The sequence below is a fragment of the Phoca vitulina genome, unplaced genomic scaffold (genome assembly GCF_004348235.1).
Source record: "Phoca vitulina isolate PV1807 unplaced genomic scaffold, GSC_HSeal_1.0 scaffold23, whole genome shotgun sequence".
In the NCBI taxonomy this organism is placed as follows: Eukaryota; Metazoa; Chordata; class Mammalia; order Carnivora; family Phocidae; genus Phoca; species Phoca vitulina.
The window spans coordinates 18,103,540-18,127,782 of NW_022589726.1; the positions used below are offsets into that span (position 1 = coordinate 18,103,540).

Below are 24,243 nucleotides of genomic sequence, written 5' to 3' on the forward strand. Positions count from 1 at the left end.
TAGTTTTTCTTTTTTCTTTTTCTCTTTTCTTTTTTTTGGGGGGGGCGGTCTCTTGGTTCCAGGGCAATGCTGCTCAGATGGGAGGAGGGAGGTGGCAAACAGGAGACTGTATTTTGGGGTGGAGTGGGGCAAGAATTAAAAGTGTGGCATTTATAGGGTGGAGAAAGCATGGAACTGTTATTACTTTGCACCAAATCCTGGTGAATTCTTAACCTTCCTTTCACTGCCCAATAGGAAGGGGCATCGCGGTATGTTGGGAGGGGTGCTGAGGTGGAGACTTTCCCAGGAGGGGTTTTTGTGGGGGCTGGGTCCTTTTTTGGGGGCCTTGGCAGTCTCAGGGACTTGGCTGGCAGCATGTTTTTTGCATTTCAACTTGGACCAATAATTTTGGCCTCTAGGGTCTTGGTGGGCTTCAGGCCTGCTCCGCACACTTTCAGAGAGAAAGTAGTTTAGACCTGTGTCTACATCGGGGAAGGAAAGAGGTCCCTTGAGGAGAGGGCCACATGGTGTGTTTGTGGGTGTTTGCGGGTGTCCTGGTGCTGCGCTGGCAGGCCGGGGTGTGTGGTCGCTGAGCTGCTCTCTTGCAAATGTGAAGCTGGATGTTGTGTGGCAGCTTCATGACTCCTACGTCCACCTCTGCCCTGTGGCTGGAGTGGGTATGCTTTCAGGCCCGCCTGTGTGTTCTTCGGTGCCCGGGGCCGGTTGGGGTATAGGGGCCCATTGGTAGTATGTCCGCTTTTGTGCCCTGCGTGGTGTCGATGTGAGAGTGTCTCCAAAGAAGTGTGTGTCAGATTGTGAGTCTGGGCTTCTCGGCCCTGTGCCTCGCAGCTGGGAGCGTTTACAGCCGGTTATAAAGAGTTTGTTTGAAGCTCCGCTCAGCCTGGCCAGGAATTTCCTCAATTTCAGCAATTTGGGCTTTAAAAGGAGAAAAACCTAGAGCCCACCCCCCTCCTCCCCAGCAGGGGCCCCTGCCTAGGCTGGGAGCAGTATCCCGATGCTGGTGTCTCGGCTCAGGGCTGAGAAGGGAATCTGAGCAGCCTTGAGCCAATGAGCCTTCTTGTGCCCTTCACCCCCAGATTGTCCAGAGCCGTTTGGCTGCACTCTAGGGTTCAGGGGGCAGGCTTGTGCCAGAGGGGTGCCCAGAAGGGGTGACAGGAAAAGCTGTCCCCAGGCCTGTCTCCCTGCGGCCCCCAGTCTTGTAATTGCCTGGCACTGCCCCGTGCCAGTCTGACCGCACCCAGGCCCTTTCGCAAGAGAGGAAATGAGGCAGCGTTCTGCGGGCAGGGAGGGCCTCAGCACCCGAGTGAGTACCACCCCACGCACTGGCCGCTGGGCCGCACTTGTGCCCTCCTAGGACATCAGGAGGGGTCCTGAAAGGCATTCCAGCCCGCCCCACATCTCTCAGCACCAGCCCCTCCTGGAGGCTCCCGCCCCCGGTCCTGAATAGACGCGAGGCACCTTCTTTCCTCCCCTCTTCTCTGTCCTTTTCCATTGGGGAATCTCACTCCAGCAGGATTCTTATGCTAATGGTGTCTGTGTGTTGGGGGGTGGGGAGGGCTTCCCTCCTGTGGGGTGGGTGGAGCTAGCCCGGAACCCCAGCATCCTGGGCTTTCCTTCTGCCCTGCTGGCGGCATGGGGCAGACTTTTGACCAGGTGGGCTGCGGCGGGTTAGAAGCCAGAAGGTGCTCATGAGGTGGGTGCGTGGGACGAGGGTCTCAGTGTTTTCTTGCATTAACTTGGGCCCTTTAGGTTTGGGCAACAGGTCCTACAGGTTGAATAGTTCATAGATTTTTCCAGCCTCTGAAGATCAACTACAGACCCCAAAACCCCGCAAAATCAAAAAAGGTCTATTGAGTAGCCTCCTGAACAGAGGGTGTCCTCCTGGCCACACGCACTCTGTGTGGCCTGGGCTGAGACCCCTTTGAGCTGCGATTGGGTATTTGTGCGGGAAGTTTAGGAGTGAAGACACAGGCTCAGAGAGGGTCCAGAGATAGCTCCCATCCCCCATGAGCCCTGTTTACCTACTGTCACCTGACTTTTCCTGCTTTGCTACACCCCCAACCGCTTCGGGACCTGAGAATCTGAGCAAATACCTCAGTCTCTCCTTCCCCAACTTCTCTTGAGTCCCTGCCAGGCCACGTAGATCTAGTCAGAGGACCTGCGAGTCTTGGCTCCACCATCAACTGGTAGTGTGGCACTGGGTTGGCTACTTCCCTCTCTTGGCCTCAGTTCCTTCAGGTGTAAAATAAGGCTACTGCGTATCTTCTAACCTGTTTTCTTGTACCTATGTCCCATTTGCTCCACTGCCTCAGTGGTTTCTGGGGAAACAGAAACGGGCAGTTATTTGCCGGCGGCGGGTTGGGGGGGGGGTCGGTATGAGAGGGAAAAGCGGGAGGATTATCCACCCTGGACTACTTGAGAGAAAATGAGGTCCTCTTCGACCTACTGAGTACCCCAGCAGGTCATTTAGCCAGGCGCTAGCCACAGGTGGCGGGCACTTGCCTCCTGGGCCCCAGATCTCTTGCCTCAGGAGGAGGAGGATGGTGGGAGGTAGACTACCTGACGCGGTGGACCGACGTGACAGACAGGGACTAAAGAGTGCAGAGCCACAGCCCATTACCCCTCCACCTGCCCACTTTATAGCTGGGGAAACTGAGGCCCAGGGAAGTTAACTTCCAGGATGGCCTTGGCCTGGAATTTGGGGAACTGAGCAGTGTCACGAGGGCTCGGGCTGGCACTGTGGTGCAGGGAGATGGCCAGACTGCGGAGGTGCACTCAGAGTGGTTTTCTGGAAGTGTGTGCTCTGGGGCTGTACGTGGTCCTTGGGACTTTAAGTCACTGTGGCGAGGATGGTGGTGTCACCGCTGAGCTGGAGGGAGAAGTGGGAATGGGGTGTGCGTGTATAGTGAGGGTGCCTGGAGATCTGAGGGGCCCTGCTCCCCGACCCTCATGTCACTGCTTTCCCCCCAGCGGTGGAGACGCAGAGCACTAGCTCAGAGGAGATGGTGCCCAGCTCGCCCTCGCCCCCTCCACCGCCTCGGGTCTACAAGCCGTGCTTCGTGTGCAATGACAAGTCCTCTGGCTACCACTATGGGGTCAGCTCCTGTGAAGGCTGCAAGGTGTGTGAGTGGTGGGGGTGGGCGCGCTGAGTCCCGCTCCAGAGCAGAGGGGCAGACACCGTGCGTTAGGGCTCTGGCTGTGGAGCGGGCGGGGCTGCTTTGCACAGACTTGGCTCAGAGACTGGCTCGGGCCTGGGGCCCCCCCGCAAGTCCTGCGAGAGGCTGGTACTCCCAGCATCCTGCTTCACTGCCCACCCCCACCCCCAACTCCAGGGCTTCTTCCGCCGCAGCATCCAGAAGAACATGGTGTACACGTGTCACCGCGACAAAAACTGTATCATCAACAAGGTGACCCGGAATCGCTGTCAGTACTGCCGGCTACAGAAGTGCTTCGAAGTGGGCATGTCCAAAGAAGGTACGGGCCCCTAGCCCTGGCCTGAGCAGGAGCCCTCCTGCCCTACGCTGTCATTGCTACCCTCTTCCCACTCGCTGCCCTGCCGCCGCTTCCTTGACCTCTGAGACCTGGCCTGCCCTGGGGTGCTGCCTCCTCCCTGGCCAGTCCTATTTGATTAGTGCCCGTTCACCCAGGAGGGCCCACCCCTTGCCATTCTCCCCTCGAAGAGCTTAATCCTTCCTCTGAGTGAGTGAATGGGGGTTACTGGCTCACTTTGCCCTGTTTCATGGGGAGGTAGTTGGGGGGGTGCTTGCCAGTCCTCTCCCCTGCTCCCAAGACTGAGCCTGAGGTGGATCTGGGGTGCCCCCCCCCGCGCCATTGTGCTGCCAAGGCTATAAGTGGATATCCTGCCGCCTGCATATCCTGCTCCCCCCCTTCAGCTCCTGCAGGGTGACAGGAAGGGCAGGATGGAGCCGAATGGCTTGGAGAGGGAGCAGGGGCTGCAGGCCCTGGGTGGGGCTGGAGAGAGCCAGCCTGGTAATGGGAGCTAGTGTAGGAGCTAGGGAAACTGAGGCAGCGATTAGGGTCCCAGGAAACAGATGTTCATGATAAGGACTGAGTACATGATAATTAGGGTGAGAGGGGATAGATACCCAGAGGGAGGTTCTGAGGGTCCTGATCCTCTCCGTGTGCCTTCACCCCAAGCCGTGCGGAATGACCGGAATAAGAAGAAGAAAGAGGTGAAGGAAGAGGGGTCGCTTGACAGCTATGAGCTGAGCCCTCAGTTAGAAGAGCTCATCACCAAGGTCAGCAAAGCTCATCAGGAGACCTTCCCCTCACTCTGCCAGCTGGGCAAATATACCACGGTGAGTCTCCAGTGAGGGCAGGGGACCATTTGCTTTGGGGACTAGGTCAGGGTTGTATTGAGGTCACGGTCTGGTGCTGAGGACAAGGAAGGGCAACAGAATGCAGAGGGGAGAGCTTGGGGTTTTGGCTAAAAGAAGACAGCCCCCAGGGCCGGCCTTAGCTTGCATTCCCACCTGCCTCCCTGTAGAACTCCAGTGCAGACCACCGGGTGCAGCTGGATCTGGGGCTCTGGGACAAGTTCAGTGAGCTGGCCACGAAGTGCATCATCAAGATCGTGGAGTTTGCCAAGCGGCTGCCTGGCTTCACAGGGCTCAGCATTGCTGACCAGATCACTCTGCTCAAGGCCGCCTGCCTGGACATCCTGGTGAGTTAAGCTCGGTGGCCTGTCTCTCCCCACAGCCTGACCCTCACGTGAGGCCAAGGAGTTGGTCCACACAAAGATCTCATTATCTTCCCTACCCCTCTCCAATCTGGGACTCCCCAGATCTCCTCTAAACCCAAGCTTTTTTGGTCTTACCCCTGCCCCAAGACCCGATCCTATACTTCTGGACGCCCTGCCTCCTTCTGATCTCTCTTCCCTCCCCAGCGTTAGATTCTCCACCTCTGCCTCCCTCCCCCTGCCTGCTGCAGGTTGCCCTCCTTCTGCATCTAACCCCCTCCTGTTCCGTGTGCACCTCATCGCCTCTTCTCCCCACCTGAGATGGGCTCCTCCCCAGACACAGCACTAAGCCATCCCCTTGCCCACCTCCAGATGCTGCGGATCTGTACAAGGTACACCCCAGAGCAGGACACCATGACCTTCTCTGATGGGCTGACCCTGAATCGGACCCAGATGCACAACGCCGGCTTTGGGCCCCTCACAGACCTCGTCTTTGCCTTTGCTGGGCAGCTCCTGCCCCTGGAGATGGATGACACAGAGACAGGCCTGCTCAGTGCCATCTGCCTCATCTGCGGAGGTGCGGGGGCGCCCCCTGGCGTTTACTTGGACTCCTTTCCCACCGCACCGCGTACCTGCTGTCTGACCAGGCAGGAGACCTTGGTCCCTCCCCTGGGGCATTGTTGCACCTGCCCCATGCACAGACTTCTCAGGTCCAGTACAGGCTCCCCAGCAGCCCTGGGGCACAGGACAGAAAGGAGAGCAGAGCCAGAGAGAGAGCTGAGGAGATCCCAGATAACTGGTGCTGAGATAGGGGTGTGGGCAAGAATAATTTACCAGAGGGGAGAAGGTACGGGGCTCAGAGCAGGGCAGGTGGTCTGGGTAGGCTCAGGAACAATAGGCAAAGGGCTGATGGGACAGAGTGGGGGGGCCTGGGAGGCCGTAGGGCAGGGCCAGTTGGGGATGGGCCACCTGTCACTGTCTCTCCCATCTCTTCCTCTCTCACTGCGCTGTGCTTGTTCCTGTAGACCGCATGGACCTGGAGGAACCCGAGAAAGTAGACAAGCTGCAGGAGCCACTGCTGGAGGCCCTGAGGCTCTATGCCCGCCGGCGGCGGCCCAGCCAGCCCTACATGTTCCCAAGGATGCTCATGAAGATCACCGACCTCCGGGGCATCAGCACCAAGGGTCAGTCATGAGGGAACCTCTCCTGTCTCCTCCTGGACCTGCTGGTCTCTCGGGTCAGGCGGGCAGACAAGCAGAGACCAGAACAGAGAATCAGGCGGTCTACATTGGAATCCTAGCTCAGCTGCAGGCTGGTGGGGAGACTTGGGGCAAATTCCTTTACTTACTGTACCTTGTTTTCCTGTTTGAAAGCCGGGCTATCCTTAGACTTACCCTATCAGTAATTGTGAGGACTAAGCGAGTTAACAGAGCAGGCTTAGAACTGCTCTGAATTAAAAATGCCAATTCCTCAGTGGCTGTAGCCCCATTTCAAGTGCCCAGGAGCTAGTGAGGACCGTACTGGGTGAAGCAGATAGTTCCATCATCACAGAAGATTCTGTTGGACGGTGATGATTCAGAAGGGTGCGTGGCAGATAGGGGTTCAATAAGTATTAGCTATTATTATAAAGCTTGGTAAGAAACGGCCTAGGCACAGTTGGCTAGCTGTGGACCTGGGAAAGTGGAGTGCTTGGAGAATGGGACTGACAGTTGGGCTGGGTGTGATCTTTGAGCCTGAAGCATGGGATGAGTGGGCAGCAGACTCGGCAGAGAAGGCAGGTAGGAGCTGCAGGCAGAGGAGTGGCCCCCAGGAAGCCTGGAGTAGGGAGAGGGTGAGCTGGGACAGAGAGGTGGCGGGCTTGTGCTGGGAGCCCCCGGAGGGAAAGGTTAGGGAGGTGGTCTCAGGGGGCATGGGTCTCTGCTCCCCTGAACCTCTTTGTCCCTCTGTTGCAGGAGCAGAAAGGGCCATTACCCTGAAGATGGAGATTCCAGGCCCGATGCCTCCCCTAATCCGAGAGATGCTGGAGAACCCCGAAATGTTTGAGGACGACTCCTCGCAGCCTGGTCCCCACCCCAAGGCTTCTAGCGAGGATGAGGTTCCCCGGGGACAGAGCAAAGGGGGCTCCAGCCCCCAGCCTGACCAGGGCCCCTGACTTCCCCTGCTGTGGGGGTTGGGGCTCCAGGCAGCAGACTGACCATCTCCCAGACACTGCCAATTACTGGGGGAGGACCTGCTCTGCCCTCTCTCCACCCCTTCCAATGAGCTCCTTGTTTTTGCCAAAGTTTCCAGGGGTGCCTCTGTGTTCATCCCCTTCCTGCTCTAACTGGCTCCCTCTCCGGTCTCGGGGGCCTGCCCTGTTCCCACCAGGAGAGAGGGCAGAGGGGTGAGCCTCGGTTTGGACTCTAAAATCTCAGCACTGCCCCTCAGACACCAGGGACCCAGGCTCCCCAGGGCAGGAGGAAGACCCTGCCAGCTCCACAGCCCCTTCCTCTTCCAGGTGCTTAGGCCTCTGGGAGCAAACAGGAACACTAGAGACCAAAAAGGGGGCATGGGGGGGAGGGCTGAGCCCACCCTCTTACCCCTGCCCTTGGTGCCTCATGCTGCGTAACGCACCTGCCGGGTGCATGCTGCCCTCCGTCCCCCGGCCTCGTGCCAGGTCAGGTTGGGGCAGGCTGGGCCCTGCATTTCTGTGGGTGCCAGAGGGTGAAAGGGACAGATGCAGGTCCATTCGGCACCTCCTTGCTTGGGCCCAGAGTTGACCTTGTGCCCTCCGTTACAAGCCCCTCCCCTGGCCCCATCACGTGCCTTGGGCTTCCCCTGCCTCCCATCTCAGCCACCGGGGCAGGGACCCTCCTACACTACAGAGGGACCAGGGGATCCGTCTCCCCCTAGTGCCTTCCCCCTACCTTGATCTCCAGAGCAGCTTGGCCCAGGGAAGGGGGGGTGGGCGCTGCTTAGCTGATCCTTCCCTGACCCAGAGGAAACCTCTATTTATTTATTAGCTTTTGTTTACACCCTGGACTTGACCCCTTCCTCCAGGGGTCTTGGGAGGGGGAGCCCAGGGCCCCTGTGACCCCTCCCTTCTTCCTCCAATCCCCAGTTTGTATTTAGCTGCCAAATAAGATTCCCACTTGGCTCCCCTTTTTCTCTGGGGGGTCAGGGTGCTGTCCCCTCCCCTCTGTTTACATCTCCCCTCCACCCCGCTGTGTCGCATATTGCTGAGTTTTCTATTTTTGCAAAATAAAGTGATGGAAACTCATGGCATGTGGCTCCCTCTGGGAGGTGGTAGGGGAAATGACCAGCCGACCTGGAGAGGGGCTGGATGAGGAAGGTGAGCTCCTAATCTACTGGATTTTGCAGCTTTCTTAGGGAAACCAAGGGAATTGGATGAGATGCACCTGGATGGGGATGGTGGGAGGGTGGGAGAAAGGGAGCCCACAGGGGGCCTACCCTGGGTGTCTGGGCCTCCCACTGCCACCAGGTGTGGGTTCTTAGATTGGACCCTGTGGACCTCAGGGAAGGTGTGAATGGGCCCAGACATCTTTAAGCTGTCCCCACAGCACCGGTTATGAATATGTGCATATCTGCCCTTCTCTGGGGAGGGCTTTCATTGAAGCTGCACTCGGCTCTCATGAGGGTCTCTGGCCCCAGAAGAAAAGAACCACAGTCTGCATCTAAGTTACAGTGTTTCTGTTTTGCACCAACCCTCTCTTTACTTCATGAGCTCCCCCACTCTGTGACCCCACTATCACCTTAGAAATCACTCCCTCTGCCCCTTCTGACCCCACTTCACCTCTTGACCCCACTGTTAACCTTCTGTCCTAATATCTCTCCTTGCCCCTACATGCCTTACCTCTGCAACACCCCCACCCTCAGCCCACTGCCTGTGGCCTCTACCACGGTGCCCTGTGCTCTCCCCTTCACCCTCTGTGACTCCCCCTCCACGCTCCCCCCCACACACACACACCGTGGCCCACCTTCCTTGCTGGGCCAGCGCCCTGCCTACCTTATGCCTGGCTTTCTTCACGGATGACCTGTGCATGTGGGAGAGAGGTTGGGGATGTGGGAGTCGGGGAGGAGAGAAGAGTGAGGAAAAGCAGAAGAAGAAAGTGAAAGAAGCTGTGGAGGAAACCACAGAGCCTGTGGGGAAGGAGGGGTCATCGCCATGGTAACCCCTGCTTTTGGGGGGAAGGGTACGAGGTCCAAGGTATGGTAGGCTGAGGCCACCTGAAGAAGCCCCCCCCCCCGGGGAAGGAGCCCCCCTGTCCCAGGCGCTCCTCCCAGCAGCTGCACTCCTACCATCCACCTGCCGCTCACTGCACACCCACAGAGATCGACACTTGTCTAGGTGTGGTGACATGTCAGTCCCTGCCGCAGACCTGTGAACACAGATCTCCAGTCCAGCTCCTTCTCAAAGCTCCCTGCGGTCAGGTGTGGGCTGGGAGCGGGTATTCTCCACACCCCCTTCCCCGTCCCAGGCTTCATCCTTGCCCCGGCTCCAGCGGCCATGTCCGCACCCTCGGCTTCTCCCATTCGCCTCCTCTGCGCCTTTCCCAGCCTCCACCGCCACCTTCTTGGCACAGTGGGCCCCCCCCCCCAAGTCTCATTCTCTGAGCCTGGCCCTGTGTCTGTCTCCAACTTCCCAACTGTCCAGACCTTGAATTTCTCAGCCTCTCCGCTTCTCACCGAGCTCCTTCTCATCCACGGAGCCTATTATCAAGCCCTTAGGTTGTCCTGGGGTCTCTTGGAAGCCATTGATGTGAATTATCTCATTTAATTCTCGCAGCAATCCTCAGTTGCACGGGACCGGTGAGATGAGGCCACAGGAAGGCTAAGTAACTACGTAAGTTCCCACTGCTGTCATGAGAGAGCCAGGACTGGAGCTCGGGCAGCTTGGCCCCAGAGCCTATGGAGTTCAGCGGCCAGCATGATTGAGTGGGCACTGGGTTTTCAAAATTAGTGCCCATAGTCCCTAACATCCCCCTTCCCAGTACTTACTGCCTCCATATGTCTGCCTTTCCTGTCATGTTCTTGTATGTAGAAGTGGAGCGGCCACATCGATTTAGGAAGTGGGCAGCCCAGGATGGAAACCCCCCACCAGCCATTTGCTAGCTATGTGGCCTTGGGCAAAGATTTTCATTTCCTACCTCTGAGCCGCAACATCTACCTTTCCTCTTAGCCTCTACATCTGTAAAATTTGGGGGCTGGGGGGATATTAACCTGTGACTATATCAGGGGTTAATTATAATATCGTGGTACGCCCAGCATGTAATAGGTGCTCAGTAGCCAGACAAGCTTCCTTGCTTCCTTCCAGATCCCTGTATCATCACCCCCCTCGGCTCAGTTCCACCCCTAGGGGCTCCACCTTCTCCTAGGTCAGTTACCCCACCACCCCGAAATCTCCTCCACCCCACCCCAGGGCGTGTCACTTCCTCCTCTGCAGCCTCCCAGATCAGTACACAAAGGCCGCGGCTGCTGGAGGAAGGGCTGCTCTGCACACGCCCGTGAGTACCAGGGCACCAGCCCTCTGCCTCCTCTCTTTGCGCGCCCAACTCCCGCCTGCTCCCCCCGGGAAGAGGGCTCCAGGCTCTGACCTGAAGACACCCAGGATCCAGCTGAGACTGGGGAAAGGCTCTGAACTCCTTTCTGCATTCCTAAGATCCTCTTCCCAGTTCCCTCCTCCAGTTTCTCAAGCTCTGCCCCCCCCATCCCTACCCATCTCTCCTGCATGGGTTTCCCAAAAGTGGGGCTGGAGGGAGGCAAAGAAGGTAGGGGGTGTATGATTGCCATCATTTGAGTGCCCGCCATGTGCCAAGGATTATGTCAAGGTGGGGCTCTCCCAGTCTGAGTCCCCAGCTGCTATAGCCCTGCTCCCAGTGCCCGGTGCTCACCTCAGCTCTGCCAGTGGCACCTTGGCTGTGGATACCACAGCCCCGGGACACCGTGGCCCAGTGGCTCAGTTCTCTTCCCTCCTCGTGCCGCCGAATGGGCAGCAGAGGATTCCACTTGATTTGGGAGATCTGGATGGGCTGGGAAAATGCTGTTTCTCAGGTGCTGAAGGGGGATGTTAGGGTGTGTATTGGAGTCAGAATCGAGTCCAGGAAAATGGGACAATTACAGAGGGAAAGAAGGGAAGACGGAAGAAGAGCCCGGCAAGGGAAGAGAAAGGGGATCAGGTGGAGCCCACTGGAGCTGGTTGGGAGAAGGCATAACTTTTGATGATGATGGTGCTGGGGTTGGAGGGGAGGAAAGTGGCAAACAAACCGAGCCTCACCTGTCTTAATCCCTATTCGCTGTGTGACCGTGGGCAAGTCACTTATCACTCCGGGATTCAGGTTTCCATTTGTAAAAAGAGGGGGATGAAGTAGACAACTCTGCTGCTCTATGGTTAGGATAAGAGGGAAAAGGAAGTAAAACAAAGACCTGTAAAGAAGTGGAGAAGAGAAAAGCAGCAGAAAGATGTCACCAAAGTTTTGAATAGCTGGAGGGGAGGGGGAGAGAGACATTAACAGAAACAAGTAGCAGGTCGTGTACCCCCAAGTTAGCAAGAAGAGGGAAAATTGGGAGAAGGGGGTTGGGAAGTCCTGTGCAGGGAATCCCAGGGGCTCCTTTTAGGGCAGATGAGTGGGTTTGAGGTCTCTGGTTCTGTCCAATCCTGGGGGCCCCGCCTTGACAGATGAGTCAAAACGGGGCTTTGTGCTGCAGCATTGCCTGCCTCCTCGACCACAGGCCTGCTGAGCAAGCAGGGTTGAGGTTACAGAGGCTGAGCCCTGGGCCGGCCTTGCACAGGAGGGGGACTCGGAGACATATATATATATATATATATATATATATATATACACAGCACCTGAGGGCCCAAGTGGTGGGGAGGGGGAGCAGAACAGCTGAGGTCAACAACTTGGCACCCCACCCCTTCCCCACGCTGTACAGAGCATCAGTCTGAATCTAGACCCAGGCGGGGGAGGATGCAGATGCGTCAGGCCAAGGATTTAGTTGGCCTTTCTCATACACACACCACTGGTGGGAATATAAACCGACACAGTTGCTAAAGAGGTTATGTCAGTGATATGTGCCAACATTACAAATGATACCTATTTAGTGACCCCACAAATCCTCTTCCAGGGACTTTTAAAAAAATATTTTATTTATTTATTTGCCAGAGAGAGCGAGGGAGAGCACAAGCAGAGAGTGCAGCAGGCAGAGGGAGAAGCAGGCTCCCCGCTGAGCAGGGAGCCCGACGTGGGGCAGGATCCCAGGACCCTGAGACCACAACCCGAGCCAAAGGCAGACGCTTAACCGACTGAGCCACCCAGGTGCCCCTAAAATTTATCATTTTAACCATTTTTAAGTGTGCATTTCAGTGGCGTTAAGTACTTCTACAATGTTGTACAACCATCACCACTATCTAGTTCTAGAAGTTTTTCTTCACTCCAGAAGGAAACTGCCCAACAAGCAGTTATTCCTCATTCTCCCCTCTTCCTCAACCCCTGGCAACCACCATCTATTTTCTGTTTCTGTGAATTTGTCTAGTCAGAAGAGTTCACATGAACGGAGTCATACAATGTGTGGTCTTTTGTGACTGGTTTTGTTCACTTAGCATTGCGTTTTTTTTTTTTTAAAGATTTTATTTATTTATTTGACAGAGAGAGAGACACAGCAAGAGAGGGAACACAAGCAGGGGGAGTGGGAGAGGGAGAAGCAGGCTTCCCGCCGAGCAGGGAGCCCGATGCGGGGTTCGATCCCAGGATCCTGGGATCATGACCTGAGCCGAAGGCAGACGCTTAACAACTGAGCCACCCAGGCGCCCCTTAGCATCGCGTTTGCAAGATTCATTGAATCAGAGCATGTGTCAGGACTTCATCCCTTTCTATGGCCAAATAATATTCCATTGTGTGGTTATAGCACATTTTGTTTATCCGTTCATCAGCGGATGGACATTTGCGTTGTTTCTACCTTGAGGCTATTGTGAATGGTACTGCTATGAACGTTCATGCACAAATTTTTGTTTTAACTAACTTACTGAGGATTTATCAAACTGTGTTGCACCATTTTACATTCCCACCAGCAATGTATGATGGTTCCATATTCTCCACATCCTCTCTTTCTATTTTTTAAAAATTTTATTATAGCCATTTACTGGGTGTGAAGTGGTATCTCACTGTGGTATTTCCCTGATGACTAATGGTGTTGAGCATCTTTTTCTGTGCTTGTTGTCCATTTGTCTATCTTCTTCAAAGAAATGTCTACATAAGTCCTTTGCCGTTTAAAAATGGGGTGGTTTGCCTTTTTGTTGTTGAGTTGTAAGTGTTCTTTATATATTCTGGATACTTACGAGATATATGATTTGCAAATATTTCATCCCTTTCTGTAGCCTGTATTTTCATTCTCTCCATAGTGCTTTTTGATGCACAGAAGTTTTATATTTATATATTTATATTTTTACGAAGTCCAATTGACCTATTTTTTTTGTTGTTACTTGTGTTTTTGATGTCATCGTTAAGAATCCATTGTCAAGTCCAAGGCCACAAAGATTTACCCTTCCATTTTCTTCAAAGAACTTATAGTTCAAGGACTTACATTTAGGTATTTGATTCATTTTCAGTTAATTTTTGTATATGTTGTGAGGTAGGAGTCCAGCTTCCTTCCTTCACATGTGGATAGCCAGTCATTCTGCACCATTTGTTGAAGACTGTTCTCTCCCCATTGAATAGTTTGGCACCTTTGTTGAAAATCAGTCGGCCATAAATGGATGGATTTATTTCTGGACTCTCAATTTTATTTCATCGATCTATATGCCTACCCTTATGCCAGTACCCCATTGTCTTGATTACTGTAACTTTCTAGTAAGTTTTGAAAGTGAGAAGTGAGAGTTCTCAAATTTCATTCCTTTTCAAGATTGTTTTGGCTGTTCAGGGTCCTACGCAATTCCATAGGAAGTATAGGATCAGCTTTTCCATCTCTGTAAAAAGAGGCCATTGCGATTTAACTTTTTGATTTTTAAAAAAGATTTATTTATTTATTTATTTGAGAGAGAGCACGTGCGCATGCAGGGGAGAGGGGCAGAGGGAGAGAGAGTGTCAAGCAGACGCCGCGCTGAGCACAGAACTGGAGGGACTTGGAGCTTGATCTCACGACCCTGATATCAGGACCCAAGCCGAAAACCAAGAGTCAGACACTTAACCGACTGCACCATTCAGGAGTTCCCTTAACTTTTTGATTTTTGAAGCATGGTTATGGCTTGCTTACTCAAATTGTTAATTAATAAGTTTTTAACAATCAGACATTTGCCTAGTTCTCCCTAGAGGTCATTCCAGGAATTACCCTGCCTTCAGGCTCTTTCTTCAATCTATATTTGCAAAGTACAAGAAAGAGAAAATTTTACCAACCGTGGCTTGCCTTCCTCCATTATCCCAGACCTTTAGAAAGTTTTCTTATGGTCTAATCTTTATTGCTTTTGCTACCATGTCAGCTACCTTCCCTGCCTCTTTCACACACTCCTTCATCAGCTTCAGCCTTCCTTCCTCTCATTCCTATTCCCTGACTTTCCTCCCTTAAATTTAGAACCCTTGATCCTCTTCCTTTATTTGTTTATTTTTTTAATGTTTTCTTTTCTCTCTCTTTTTTTTTTTTAAGATTTCATTTCTTTATTTGAAGGAGAGAGAGACAGAGACAGAACATGAGCATGAGCAGTGAGGAGGAGGCAGAGGGAGAGGGAGAAGCAGACTCCCCGTTGAGCGGGGAGCCCGACATGGGGCTCAGTTCCAGGACCCTGAGATCATGACCTGAGCCCAAGACAGACGCTCAACCTACTGAGCCACCCAGGCGCCCCTGTTCCTTCATTTAGAATCCAAGATTATGAAAGCTGCAAAGTCTGTCAGATTATTTATTTAACTCTCTCTCTTTACAGATGTGGAAACTAAGGCCCAGAGAAAAAGTCTGACCTGCCATACAGCCAGTGAGTGACTGAAGCAGGACCAGAACCTGGTCTGTTTCCTGTTCAGTTCTGTTTCCACTGTGGCTTGGAATCTTGGTCAATAGACCTGGGTGGGTGTAGACCTTAGTGCTTCCGGGCCTAGCCTCCAGATTCTTGTTAGGCCATTTTGCCCACCTTGGCCTAGTAAAATCTGCACACAGGAGGGTCGGGGCTTCTCTGAGGCTCCTACCCAGGTGTGGTAGCTGCCTCTTCCTGACCCTTTAAAGAAACCGCTGAATCCACAGGGAGACTATCAGGGGAGATAAAGAATTGGGGTAAAAAAAAAAAAAGAATTGGGGTAAAGCTTTTTTTTGTTTTGTTTTGTTTTCTTAAGTAAGCTCTACACCCAAGGTGGGGCTTAAACTCATCACCCTGAGATCAAGAGTTGCATGCTTTACCGACTAAGCCAGGGAGGCTACCTCCCCTGAGGTAGAGTTTTGAGAGTGACAACCACAGGCTAAGTTTAGAGGACTGAGAGCTTGGAGGTCCTCCCTAAGGACCCACGTGTCCCCTTTTATATCCTATTGCAGGCCATGGTGGATTTGTCCATGGTCCTTGTTTTCCTGCTGATCCTGAGCAGAGGGGAGAGTGAATTGGATGCCAAGATCTCATCCCCCGAGAAGGCCACAGAATGGAGGGATCCCGAGCCATCCCTGCAGGGGTCCTGCCAGCCTGCCTCCTCCTGCCGGGAATGCATCCTCTCACACCCAAGCTGTGCATGGTGCAAGCAACTGGTAAAGATGAGCCTGTGGCCTTTGAACCTGCGTATGTGTATGTGCAGAACGGAGCTACGTGTGTGATTGTGGGGGCAAATGTGTGGTTTTCTGGGCGCACTCTGCAGTTCCGTGTGCGACTGAATGTGAGCACACAGGACTCCTGTGTGTGATTGTGTGTGTGTGCGCATACACATGCTTGCCAGGTTCCTGTGTGTGTACGCTTACGTATCTGTGTATTTGTGTATCTTTGGAGAAGACATGTGACCATAAATTTGGAGAAGTATGTCCTGGCTGGAACTCACGCTTGTGCAGAGGTAGAAGGAGCTGCGGCACTTGTATACATGCGAGAAAGTGTATTTGTCAGCTCGGGTGGCACAACAACATACCACAGACTGGGTGGCTTAAGCAACAGGAATTCATTTCTCACAGTTCTGGAGGCTAGGAATCCAAGATCAAGGTGCCAGCCCATTTGGTTCCTCGTGAGAGCCCTCTCCCTGGCCTGCAGTCAGGCTGTAGACAAGCTCTCTGGTGCCTCCTCTTATAAGGGCATTAATCCCATCATGAGGGCTCTCCCTTCATGATCTCAGCTAACCCTAAGTTCTTCCCAGAGGCTCCATCTCCAAATGCCATCATCACATTGAGGGCTAGTCCCTAGCAGAAAGTGTGTGACTGGGTTTCTGAGTCTGTGTTGGGCATGCGTGTGCATAATGTTCCTAAGGTATGTAGCTTCCTGTGGCTGGGACAGTAGAAGGGAAGGAGGTAGAAGTGTGTAGGCTTTGGGGGACAGGTTTGATCTACCTAAGTGGCCAAGAAGGATGCTGGGGAGTGGGTGTCTCCCTGGCTGGTCAAACAAGGCGGTTCTTTGTTTGTGCCTTAAAGAGACAGGGCTCATGGAGTGGCAGAGCATGGTGGGTACCTGAGCTGGGGGTGGGGGCAGAACTGTCTCTCCCACAGGAAGACGGAGAGTTAGATCAGCGATGAGGGCAACCTCGTTAGAATGCAGAGCCACAGAAGCTGAGCGGAGGCTGAGCCAGCCCAGGAGAAAGGCATGTTGTGAATCTGGGAGCACCGGAAGAGGAGATTCCGAGTCAGCACGAGGCAGAGAGCAGGGAGGTGCCAGGCAGACAGGCAGATATGTGTCTGCCTCCTTCAATCTCTGGGCCTAAGGCAGGCACCTGGGCCAGCTGAGAAGCCATTGTAACCATTTCCTTCCTCTGCCACTTTCCAGCCAGTCCCAGAGGTACCAGACGCATTGGGGTGGGATGTGTGTGGGGGAGAGTCTCCTCTTCTGTCGCGTCCTTCTGTCCCTGTCCTTCCCCTTCCCGGGAACTTAGCCTGGGTCTTACTTAGCCTGACCCGCTTTCCCGTTCTGGCCTGAGCATGCAGGAGAGGTTGGACTAGGAGGCCAGGCTCCTCCTTTTCTTGTGGTAGTGAGGTCCCTGAGATCTCAACAGGAAGTCTGTGGCCCTGGGGTGGGGGTGGGGGTGGGGGGAGGAGAAGGTAGATGGCTAGGGCAAGGGGGTTGTCTAGATAAGCAGCGGGGAGGTGGGGTGCTAGAGGAAGTGGGCTCTGACCAGAAGGACAGGACCAGGTTGGAGGGGGCTGTGGGGGGGCCGGGGAGGGGAGGGCATCCGAGGGGCTCAGGGACCTGTGAGGGGGGGGGTGGGAGCGGCCTGGATCGCAGGGGCGGGGGGGGGGTTCCCTGGGGGACCAGAGTCCCGATGCGCCTCCCCTTGGGCTCAGAACTTCACCGCGTCGGGGCTGGCCGAGGAGCGGCGCTGTGCCCGGCGACAGGAGCTGCTGGCCCGCGGCTGCCCCCCGGGGGAGCTGGAGGAGCCCCGCGGCCGGCTGGAGGTGCTGCAGGACCAGCCGCTGGGCCCGGGCACCCGCGGCGAGGGGGCCACGCAGCTGGCGCCGCAGCGGCTCCGGGTCACGCTGCGGCCCGGTGAGTCCCCCCGGCAGGGCGGGGGCGTGGCGGGGGGCGGCGGGGCGGGCTGGGGGTGGGGGGTGCCGGGCTGACCCACGCCCGCCCGCCCCCCAGGGGAGCCGCAGCGGCTTCGCGTGAGCTTCCTGCGGGCCGAGGGGTACCCGGTCGACCTGTACTACCTCATGGACCTGAGCTACTCCATGAAGGACGACCTGGAGCGCGTGCGCCAGCTCGGGCACGCCCTGCTGCTGCGGCTGCAGGAGGTCACGCACTCGGTGCGCATCGGTGAGCGCCGCGCCGCCCCGCGCCCCGCCGGCCCTCGGCCTCCCCCCTGCAGAAGCCCGGGGCCCTACCTGCCCTCTCCCAGTTTTTAACAGACCTGCCCAGGCCACACGTTTCGGCGTCTCTTCCCAAAGACGTTCATCTTCCAGGACAGCGCTGGAGGGGATTTAGGAGACTGTCCAGTAGGAGCACTCATTCTACAGGAGGGACATGACTTAGTCCCAGAGTCTGGCCAGACGGGGTTCAGACAGCTCCCAGGGGTCAGACAGTGCACCCTGGATCTACCAACCCAGATACTGCCCTGACGCCAGCGTCTCAGCCCTGTCTGGGTCTCTCGGACAAGGGCTAAAGGCCACTGTCCCTGGCTGCGCATTCTGCACTCGCATCTCCCTGGCTCAAGATGCCCTCCTTTGCCTCCCGCTACACCCTACACCCTCTCCTTCTTCCCCCGGAGACCCTGCCTGACCTCCACTGTGTCGTCCCCTTGATCCCCTCCTGCCCCCACTGCCCTGAGCCAGGGATCCAACCCCTTTGCCCCGGCCAGGTACTCGGTCCCTGCGCGCCAGGAGCACTGGCTCTCCTTATCTTCTCTACTCCTCTGTGACAGTCCCCCTGACCGCGCCCCACTGCTTCCCATGGACCTCTGCCTTCTGAGTCCTCAGCAGCGGCCCTTCCACCCGGCTGCCGGCCAGTGACTTCTGGCACAGCCCTCATGATGCCCCCCTCCCAGGCTTTGGCTCCTTCGTGGACAAAACGGTGCTGCCCTTCGTGAGCACGGTGCCCTCCAAACTTCGCCACCCCTGCCCCACCCGGCTGGAGCGCTGCCAGCCCCCCTTCAGCTTTCACCATGTGCTGTCCCTGACCGGGGATGCGGAGGCCTTCGAGCGGGAGGTGGGGCGCCAGAGCGTGTCTGGCAACCTGGACTCCCCCGAAGGTGGCTTCGATGCCATTCTGCAGGCTGCACTCTGCCAGGTGAGGAGGCGGGGAGGGCATCTGAGTCTGAGGCACTGTTTGGGGCCAAGACTGCCCCCTAGGGTCGTGCAGTGCCCAATTCTAGGGGTGCCCTTTGTACCATAGTTCCTGTAGTTTGCATATTCATTTTAAACAATTACCTGGTGGATTGGAGTCAAATATCTTGAGGAAGAGGCATGGCTTTCTAATTCATAAGAAGGCCTCCGCTAGCAGCAACCCTGTTTGGGGGGATACTGGAGACAGGGGAATACTCAAACTGACTCAGAATGAGGCTGGCAAATCCGCGGCTCGTGGAGCCCAGGGGCACAGCCTACGTCCAACCCCCAACCCCAGGAGCGGATTGGCTGGAGAAATGTGTCCCGGCTGCTGGTGTTCACTTCAGATGACACATTCCACACGGCTGGGGATGGGAAGTTGGGTGGCATTTTCATGCCCAGCGACGGGCACTGCCACTTGGACAGCAATGGCCTCTATAGTCGCAGCCCAGAGTTTGTGAGTCCCCAGCCTTGCCCCACCCCTCCCTAGCTGAGCCCCCCCTTCCTCTACGCCCAGGACCCCCACCCCTACCTCCTTATCCTTACCAGTGACCGCCCTGCTCTCTTCCCCAGCAGCTCCTCTTCTCCATGTCCCCCCACTGCTTAGACAGAAACCTGTGTCACCCCACTCCGAGCCCCTCCCTCCTCCTTGCTGAGCCTCCGGGGTTCCTCTAGCTGGTAGAACGCCGATTCCCGGATTTCCTGGGCGGAGGGCACCTTGGATGTTGTGGGGGAGAGCGGCGGTGCTCACCTTGTCCCCGCTCCCCTGCCCAGGACTACCCCTCTGTGGGTCAGGTAGCCCAGGCCCTGTCCGCGGCAAACATCCAGCCCATCTTTGCCGTCACCAGTGCCACGCTGCCTGTCTACCAGGTGAGAACTGGCTGAGTGCCAGACCTTCCCGCCACGAGCCTTTCTCAACTCCCTCAAAGACCCATTCTCTAACTTCCTGTACGCCCTCGCCCTCCTTCCAGACCCCCCAGAAGCCCACTTCCCTCTAACTGTGACCCACCATTTCTCTCGACTCCTCATAACCCAGGAGCTGAGTAAGCTGATTCCTAAGTCTGCAGTGGGGGAGTTGAGCGAGGATTCCAGCAACGTGGTGCAGCTCATCATGGACGCTTATAATGTGAGGGGCTGGGACTGGGCAGCATGGTGAGGGCGGGCACCGGAAAGGGGCCTTCAGGGGAGGTGGCAGAACTAAGAAGGACTGATCACTGTTTGGGGTAGCTCTCCACAGCTCCTACCTACAGTTTGCCTATGGCTGTCATTCATCGTTCACTCACCCAGTCTGACTTTTTTTTTTTTTTAAGATTTTATTTATTTATTTGACAGAGAGAGACACAGTGAGAGAGGGAGCACAAGCAGGGGGAGTGGGAGAGATGCGGGGCTTGATCCCAGGACCCTGGGATCATGACCTGAGCTGAAGGCAGACGCTTAACCATCTGAGCCACCCAGGCGCCCCCAGTCTGACATTTGTAAATCTGGTGTCTGGCACGGAGCCCTGCTCTGGGCAAGGAAGGAAAGGAACATTCATTGAGTTGGTATTTCGTGCCAAGCACTGTCCTAAGTGCACGTGCTGTTTGCCATCTCATTTACCCCACTAAACCCCTGTTTGCTAACGATTAGCATCCCCATTTTATAGATGGGGATACAGACACAGGAGGCTGAAAATAGATAATAGACAGAAGGGCTGGCATTCATGCCCCAGTCGATCCGTACATAAAGAAACATCTGGAGCCTACTTTCACTGAGCTTACAAATAATTCAGAGACATTCTTCACAGGACCCACAGAATTTTACAGGTAGAAGGAACCATAAAGATCCTTAAGTGTTTCTTGGGCTTAGCTCTGTAACCATGCTGTAGACTTCTTATGACAGGGATCACATCCTAAAGCCACGGTGAGAAAAATCTGAGACAGTATCCAATTTCCCAGGGCAAACTCAATTGAAAGACTCTGCCCTTGAGCCCTTTACGCGCACAGGTTATATATCCTGATTTGGGGTTTGAGAAGCAGCCGCTGCACGTTGCAAGGGGCCCCACGGTGGGCCGAGGGCAGGGTTATGGCGGAATTTGAAATGGCTGGAGAGGGCACGAGGTGGGGTTGGAGTCCTGCCTTCACGTGGTTACTCACTGTCTCCCTTCCACAGAGCCTGTCATCCACGGTGACCCTCGAACACTCTCCACTCCCTCCGGGGGTCCACATCTCATATGAATCTCAGTGTGGGGATCCTGAGAAGAGGGAGAGTGAGGCTGGGGACCGGGGCCAGTGCAACCACGTCCGAACCAACCAGACGGTGAGAGCCAGCCGAGATAGGCGGAAGGAAGGAAGTGGGGGTGGGGGAGGGAAATTGAAGCAGGCAGGAAAAGATGGGAGGCAGACACAGAGAACAATGCAAAAGCATGGGGTAGTTCTCCATCCATCCTTTCTAAAAGGGTTTAATGAGTGTCTTCCTCCAGTGGGTGTCTAAGAGATGGGTGTTAGCATGATCCTATCCCTCAATTTCTTAAGGAATAGGTTCTGGAGGATCAATAGGTTTAGTGTGTGTGTGTGTGTGTGTGGACACAGGACCTTAAGTCTGATTTCTGCCCACACTGTCCTCAGGTGAATTTTTTGGTTACTCTCCAAGCTACCCGCTGCTTCTCAGAGCCCCATCTTCTGAAGCTGCGAGCCCTTGGCTTCTCAGAAGAGCTGACTGTGGAGTTGCACACGCTGTGTGATTGTAACTGCGGGGACACCCAGCCCCAGGCCCCCCACTGCAGTGATGGCCAGGGGCTCCTACAATGCGGGGTATGCAGGTGAGGGCTCCAGCTTCCTTTCACCCATGTGGCTCCCCACACATGACTGAGCCCGATGTTCTTCTTTTCCCTTCTCTCCTCCCACTGGCGTCTCTAGACATCTTTTTCCAGCCATCCCAAGACTCCACCCCAAGTTTCATCTGAAGCTTCCCAGATATGCCAAAACCCTCCCCTCCACCAGAACCCCCTCCACTCTTCTTGGCGCTCAACCATACACCAGCATCCCTTCAGCCACTCATCTCTCTTCAACTCTTTTGAGAGCTTAGGTTTAGAGGATCCTAGGAAAGAGAGGTCAAGGGATGGTCAAACCCTCTGACCCACCTTTCCGTTGCCTGGCTCTGCCTGACTCGGCCTCCGCCTTCCCCTCCCAGCTGTGCCCCCGGCCGCCTGGGTCGACTCTGTGAATGCTCTGAGGCTGAGCTGTCCTCCCCGGATCTGGAATCTGGGTGCCGGGCCCCCAACGGGACGGGGCCCTTGTGCAGCGGGAAGGGACGGTGTCATTGTGGACGCTGCAGCTGCAGTGGACAGAGCTCCGGGCGTCTGTGCGAGTGTGACGACGCTAGCTGTGAGCGCCATGAGGGCGTCCTCTGTGGAGGTACCTGCAGACTTTGGGAGAAGGCTGGGGGTGGGGGGGCAGAGTGGCTCCCATGGGTATTTAGGCTCTGGGAACTTCATGGCCCTAAGGGCAGGTATGGAGGATTCTGGTGTAGGAGTTGCAGGTGCCTGGCCCACTTGGGAGGGAACTGGCTGCACAGGAGCAGACCAGCTCTAGGCAGCCCGTGGTGGCACGTGATGCCAGTGTGTGTGAAGAGTATGGGTGTCAGCCCGTGCGTGGCTCTGCCCCAGGCTTTGGCCGCTGCCGATGTGGATTGTGTCACTGTTACGCCAACCACACGGGCAGAGCGTGCGAGTGCAGTGGGGACACGGACAGCTGTATCAGTCCCGACGGCAATCTCTGCAGTGGGCACGGACGCTGCGAGTGCAACCGCTGCCAGTGCTCGGACGGCCACATCGGCGCCCTCTGTGAGCAGTGCCCAGGCTGCGAGACGTCCTGCGAGAGATACAGGTGAGGCCTCGGGTCCGGCAGCCTGGGAGCAGGGGCGCAGCGGGGCTTGCTGAGCCACTCCACCAGCCCGCTCCTTCCTGCCATGTAGCGTGGGTGACAGCTGCCCAGCTGGTAACCTCCTGGTGTCCACCGGACAGGGACTGTGCGGAGTGTGGAGCCTTTGGGACTGGTCCCCTGGCCCTCAACTGCAGCAGGGCTTGTGCCTCTGCCAACGTGACTCTGACTTTCGCCCCTATCCTGGATGATGGCTGGTGCAAAGGGAGGACCCTGGACAACCAGCTGTTCTTCTTCCTGGTGGAGGAGGAAGCCAAAGACAAGGTCATGCTAAGAGTGAGACCCCAAGAGAGTAAGTGGGCAGGGATGCCGTGGACATGCCGAAGGGAGCCCTGGAAATTTGATGGGTAGGGCCTCAGAACTCTGGGGTTGGGGAGGTGGAGAGAATGGGAAACCAGGCTAGGGGTTGAAGTAGAGCAGTGAGTCCAGGCAAAAGTGGAGGCGATGGGAGACTTAGAGGAGACTAAGGCCTTGGCCACCGAGGATAACCTTGGCCACTGCCGGGTTCCCTTTGTTTTCAATGACAGGCAGGGACGGGGAGGCTGGACACACTGTGGGCAACTGCCCACCAATCCCCATGCCCCGCTGTGTTGTTTCTTGTCCATAGGAGTAGATCACACCCAGGCCATTGTGCTGGGCTGCATGGGGGGCATCGTGGCAGTGGGCCTGGGGATAGTGCTGGCTTACCGGCTTTCTGTGGAAATCTACGATCGCCGAGAATACAGGCGCTTTGAGAAGGAGCGGCAGCAGCTCAACTGGAAGCAGGTGGGGAGACTGCCTTCTACCCTACTGGGCTCTCCCTGGTTAGGACCTCTTTGCTCTCTGCTTCCCATCCCACCCTCAGCCCTGACTCCTTCCACCTAGGCTATCCCCCTCACTTTGGTCTGTGCCTCCTCTGCCCCACCCCCCTGCTAACGTCCATCAGCTCTTGGGGTGCTGCTCAAGCTCGAGGTTGGCCTCTTAGGCTTAGATAAAGGAGGAGACCTGGGACTTTTCCTCATCGTTTCCAACCTCCCTCCCCAGGACAGCAATCCTCTCTACAGAAGTGCCATCACGACCACGGTCAACCCCCACTTTCAGGAGGCAGGGAGTCCCCTTCTCTGAAGCGGGGGGAGGAACACTCCTCCCAGGGCTCTTCTCTTTCTTCTCAGCAGCCTGGTAGGGGACTACTGAGGAATGGTCACCACCTACTTCATTCTGACACCCGAGGGCTGCCTACCCCCACAGCCTCGCTTCCCTACCTCACGAGTGGCGGTCAGCCCCTGCGCCCCCGTATACAATAAAGACTCTTACCTCAAGAGCATAGCGGTCATCTTGCTTTACCCACGGCCAGAGCAGGCTGTGCAGCCTGGGCCTCAGTCCTCCCCCCCAGCACCTAAGGGTGGGGAGACTGGCTCTAACCCGACGTGCAGGACATTCAGGAAGTGGCCGCTGGGGGTGGGCTGTTCAATCCCCAGGCTATGCTGATGCAGAAGGGCTGCAGAGCCACACTTTGAGACACACGCTGGTACCCTAACCTCATTCTGTTCTGGCGTGCGTGTTTTGTTTTGTTTTTCTTATTCAGAAGTGATATCCTGTTTTTACTTCCACTTGTTGCTCTTCTGTGGAGGGGAGTTTTAAACGGTGGTTTCCAGGATGCTGGATGTTTGGGGTGGTTATATTTGGGGGGAAAACGGAAAACCACTGTGGCCCCAAAGCAGCAGCTTTCCCAAAAAAAGAGAT

The 24,243-nt window shown here is 55.7% G+C and overlaps 2 protein-coding genes across 4 annotated transcripts in view; both read left to right on the forward strand.

Moving 5' to 3' along the window:
* RARG (retinoic acid receptor gamma) overlaps positions 1-7,958 on the forward strand; it is a 20,619-nt gene extending 12,661 nt beyond the window's left edge. For all 3 annotated transcript variants that reach the window (XM_032421042.1, XM_032421044.1, XM_032421043.1), the window contains 7 exons: positions 2,971-3,119; positions 3,333-3,474; positions 4,159-4,319; positions 4,508-4,684; positions 5,072-5,276; positions 5,725-5,883; positions 6,652-7,958. In XM_032421042.1, coding sequence (XP_032276933.1) covers positions 2,971-3,119; positions 3,333-3,474; positions 4,159-4,319; positions 4,508-4,684; positions 5,072-5,276; positions 5,725-5,883; positions 6,652-6,851 — 1,193 coding nt within the window. In that variant the 3' untranslated portion in view covers positions 6,852-7,958. The remainder of the gene's footprint in view (positions 1-2,970; positions 3,120-3,332; positions 3,475-4,158; positions 4,320-4,507; positions 4,685-5,071; positions 5,277-5,724; positions 5,884-6,651) is intronic.
* A 2,215-nt stretch (positions 7,959-10,173) lies between these two features.
* Positions 10,174-24,099, forward strand: ITGB7 (integrin subunit beta 7). The gene is made up of 16 exons (XM_032420643.1): positions 10,174-10,203; positions 14,607-14,654; positions 15,203-15,406; positions 17,132-17,333; positions 17,430-17,600; positions 18,328-18,569; positions 18,903-19,061; positions 19,379-19,474; positions 19,641-19,730; positions 20,753-20,899; positions 21,208-21,401; positions 21,773-21,996; positions 22,248-22,467; positions 22,605-22,813; positions 23,129-23,286; positions 23,545-24,099. The coding sequence occupies exons 3-16, from the start codon at positions 15,206-15,208 to the stop codon at positions 23,623-23,625; spliced, it is 2,394 nt and encodes a 797-aa protein (XP_032276534.1). The 5' UTR covers positions 10,174-10,203; positions 14,607-14,654; positions 15,203-15,205; the 3' UTR covers positions 23,626-24,099.
* Positions 24,100-24,243: the final 144 nt, after the last annotated feature.

Excerpts from the sequence above, each read along its gene's own strand:
- ITGB7 (XM_032420643.1), top strand. The coding sequence starts at position 15,206 with ATGGTGGATTTGTCCATGGTCCTTGTTTTCCTGCTGATCCTGAGCAGA. Across the intron at positions 18,570-18,902 it reads TGCAGGCTGCACTCTGCCAG|GAGCGGATTGGCTGGAGAAA; the intron begins GTGAGGAGGCGG and ends CCCCAACCCCAG. Across the intron at positions 23,287-23,544 it reads AGCAGCTCAACTGGAAGCAG|GACAGCAATCCTCTCTACAG; the intron begins GTGGGGAGACTG and ends CTCCCTCCCCAG.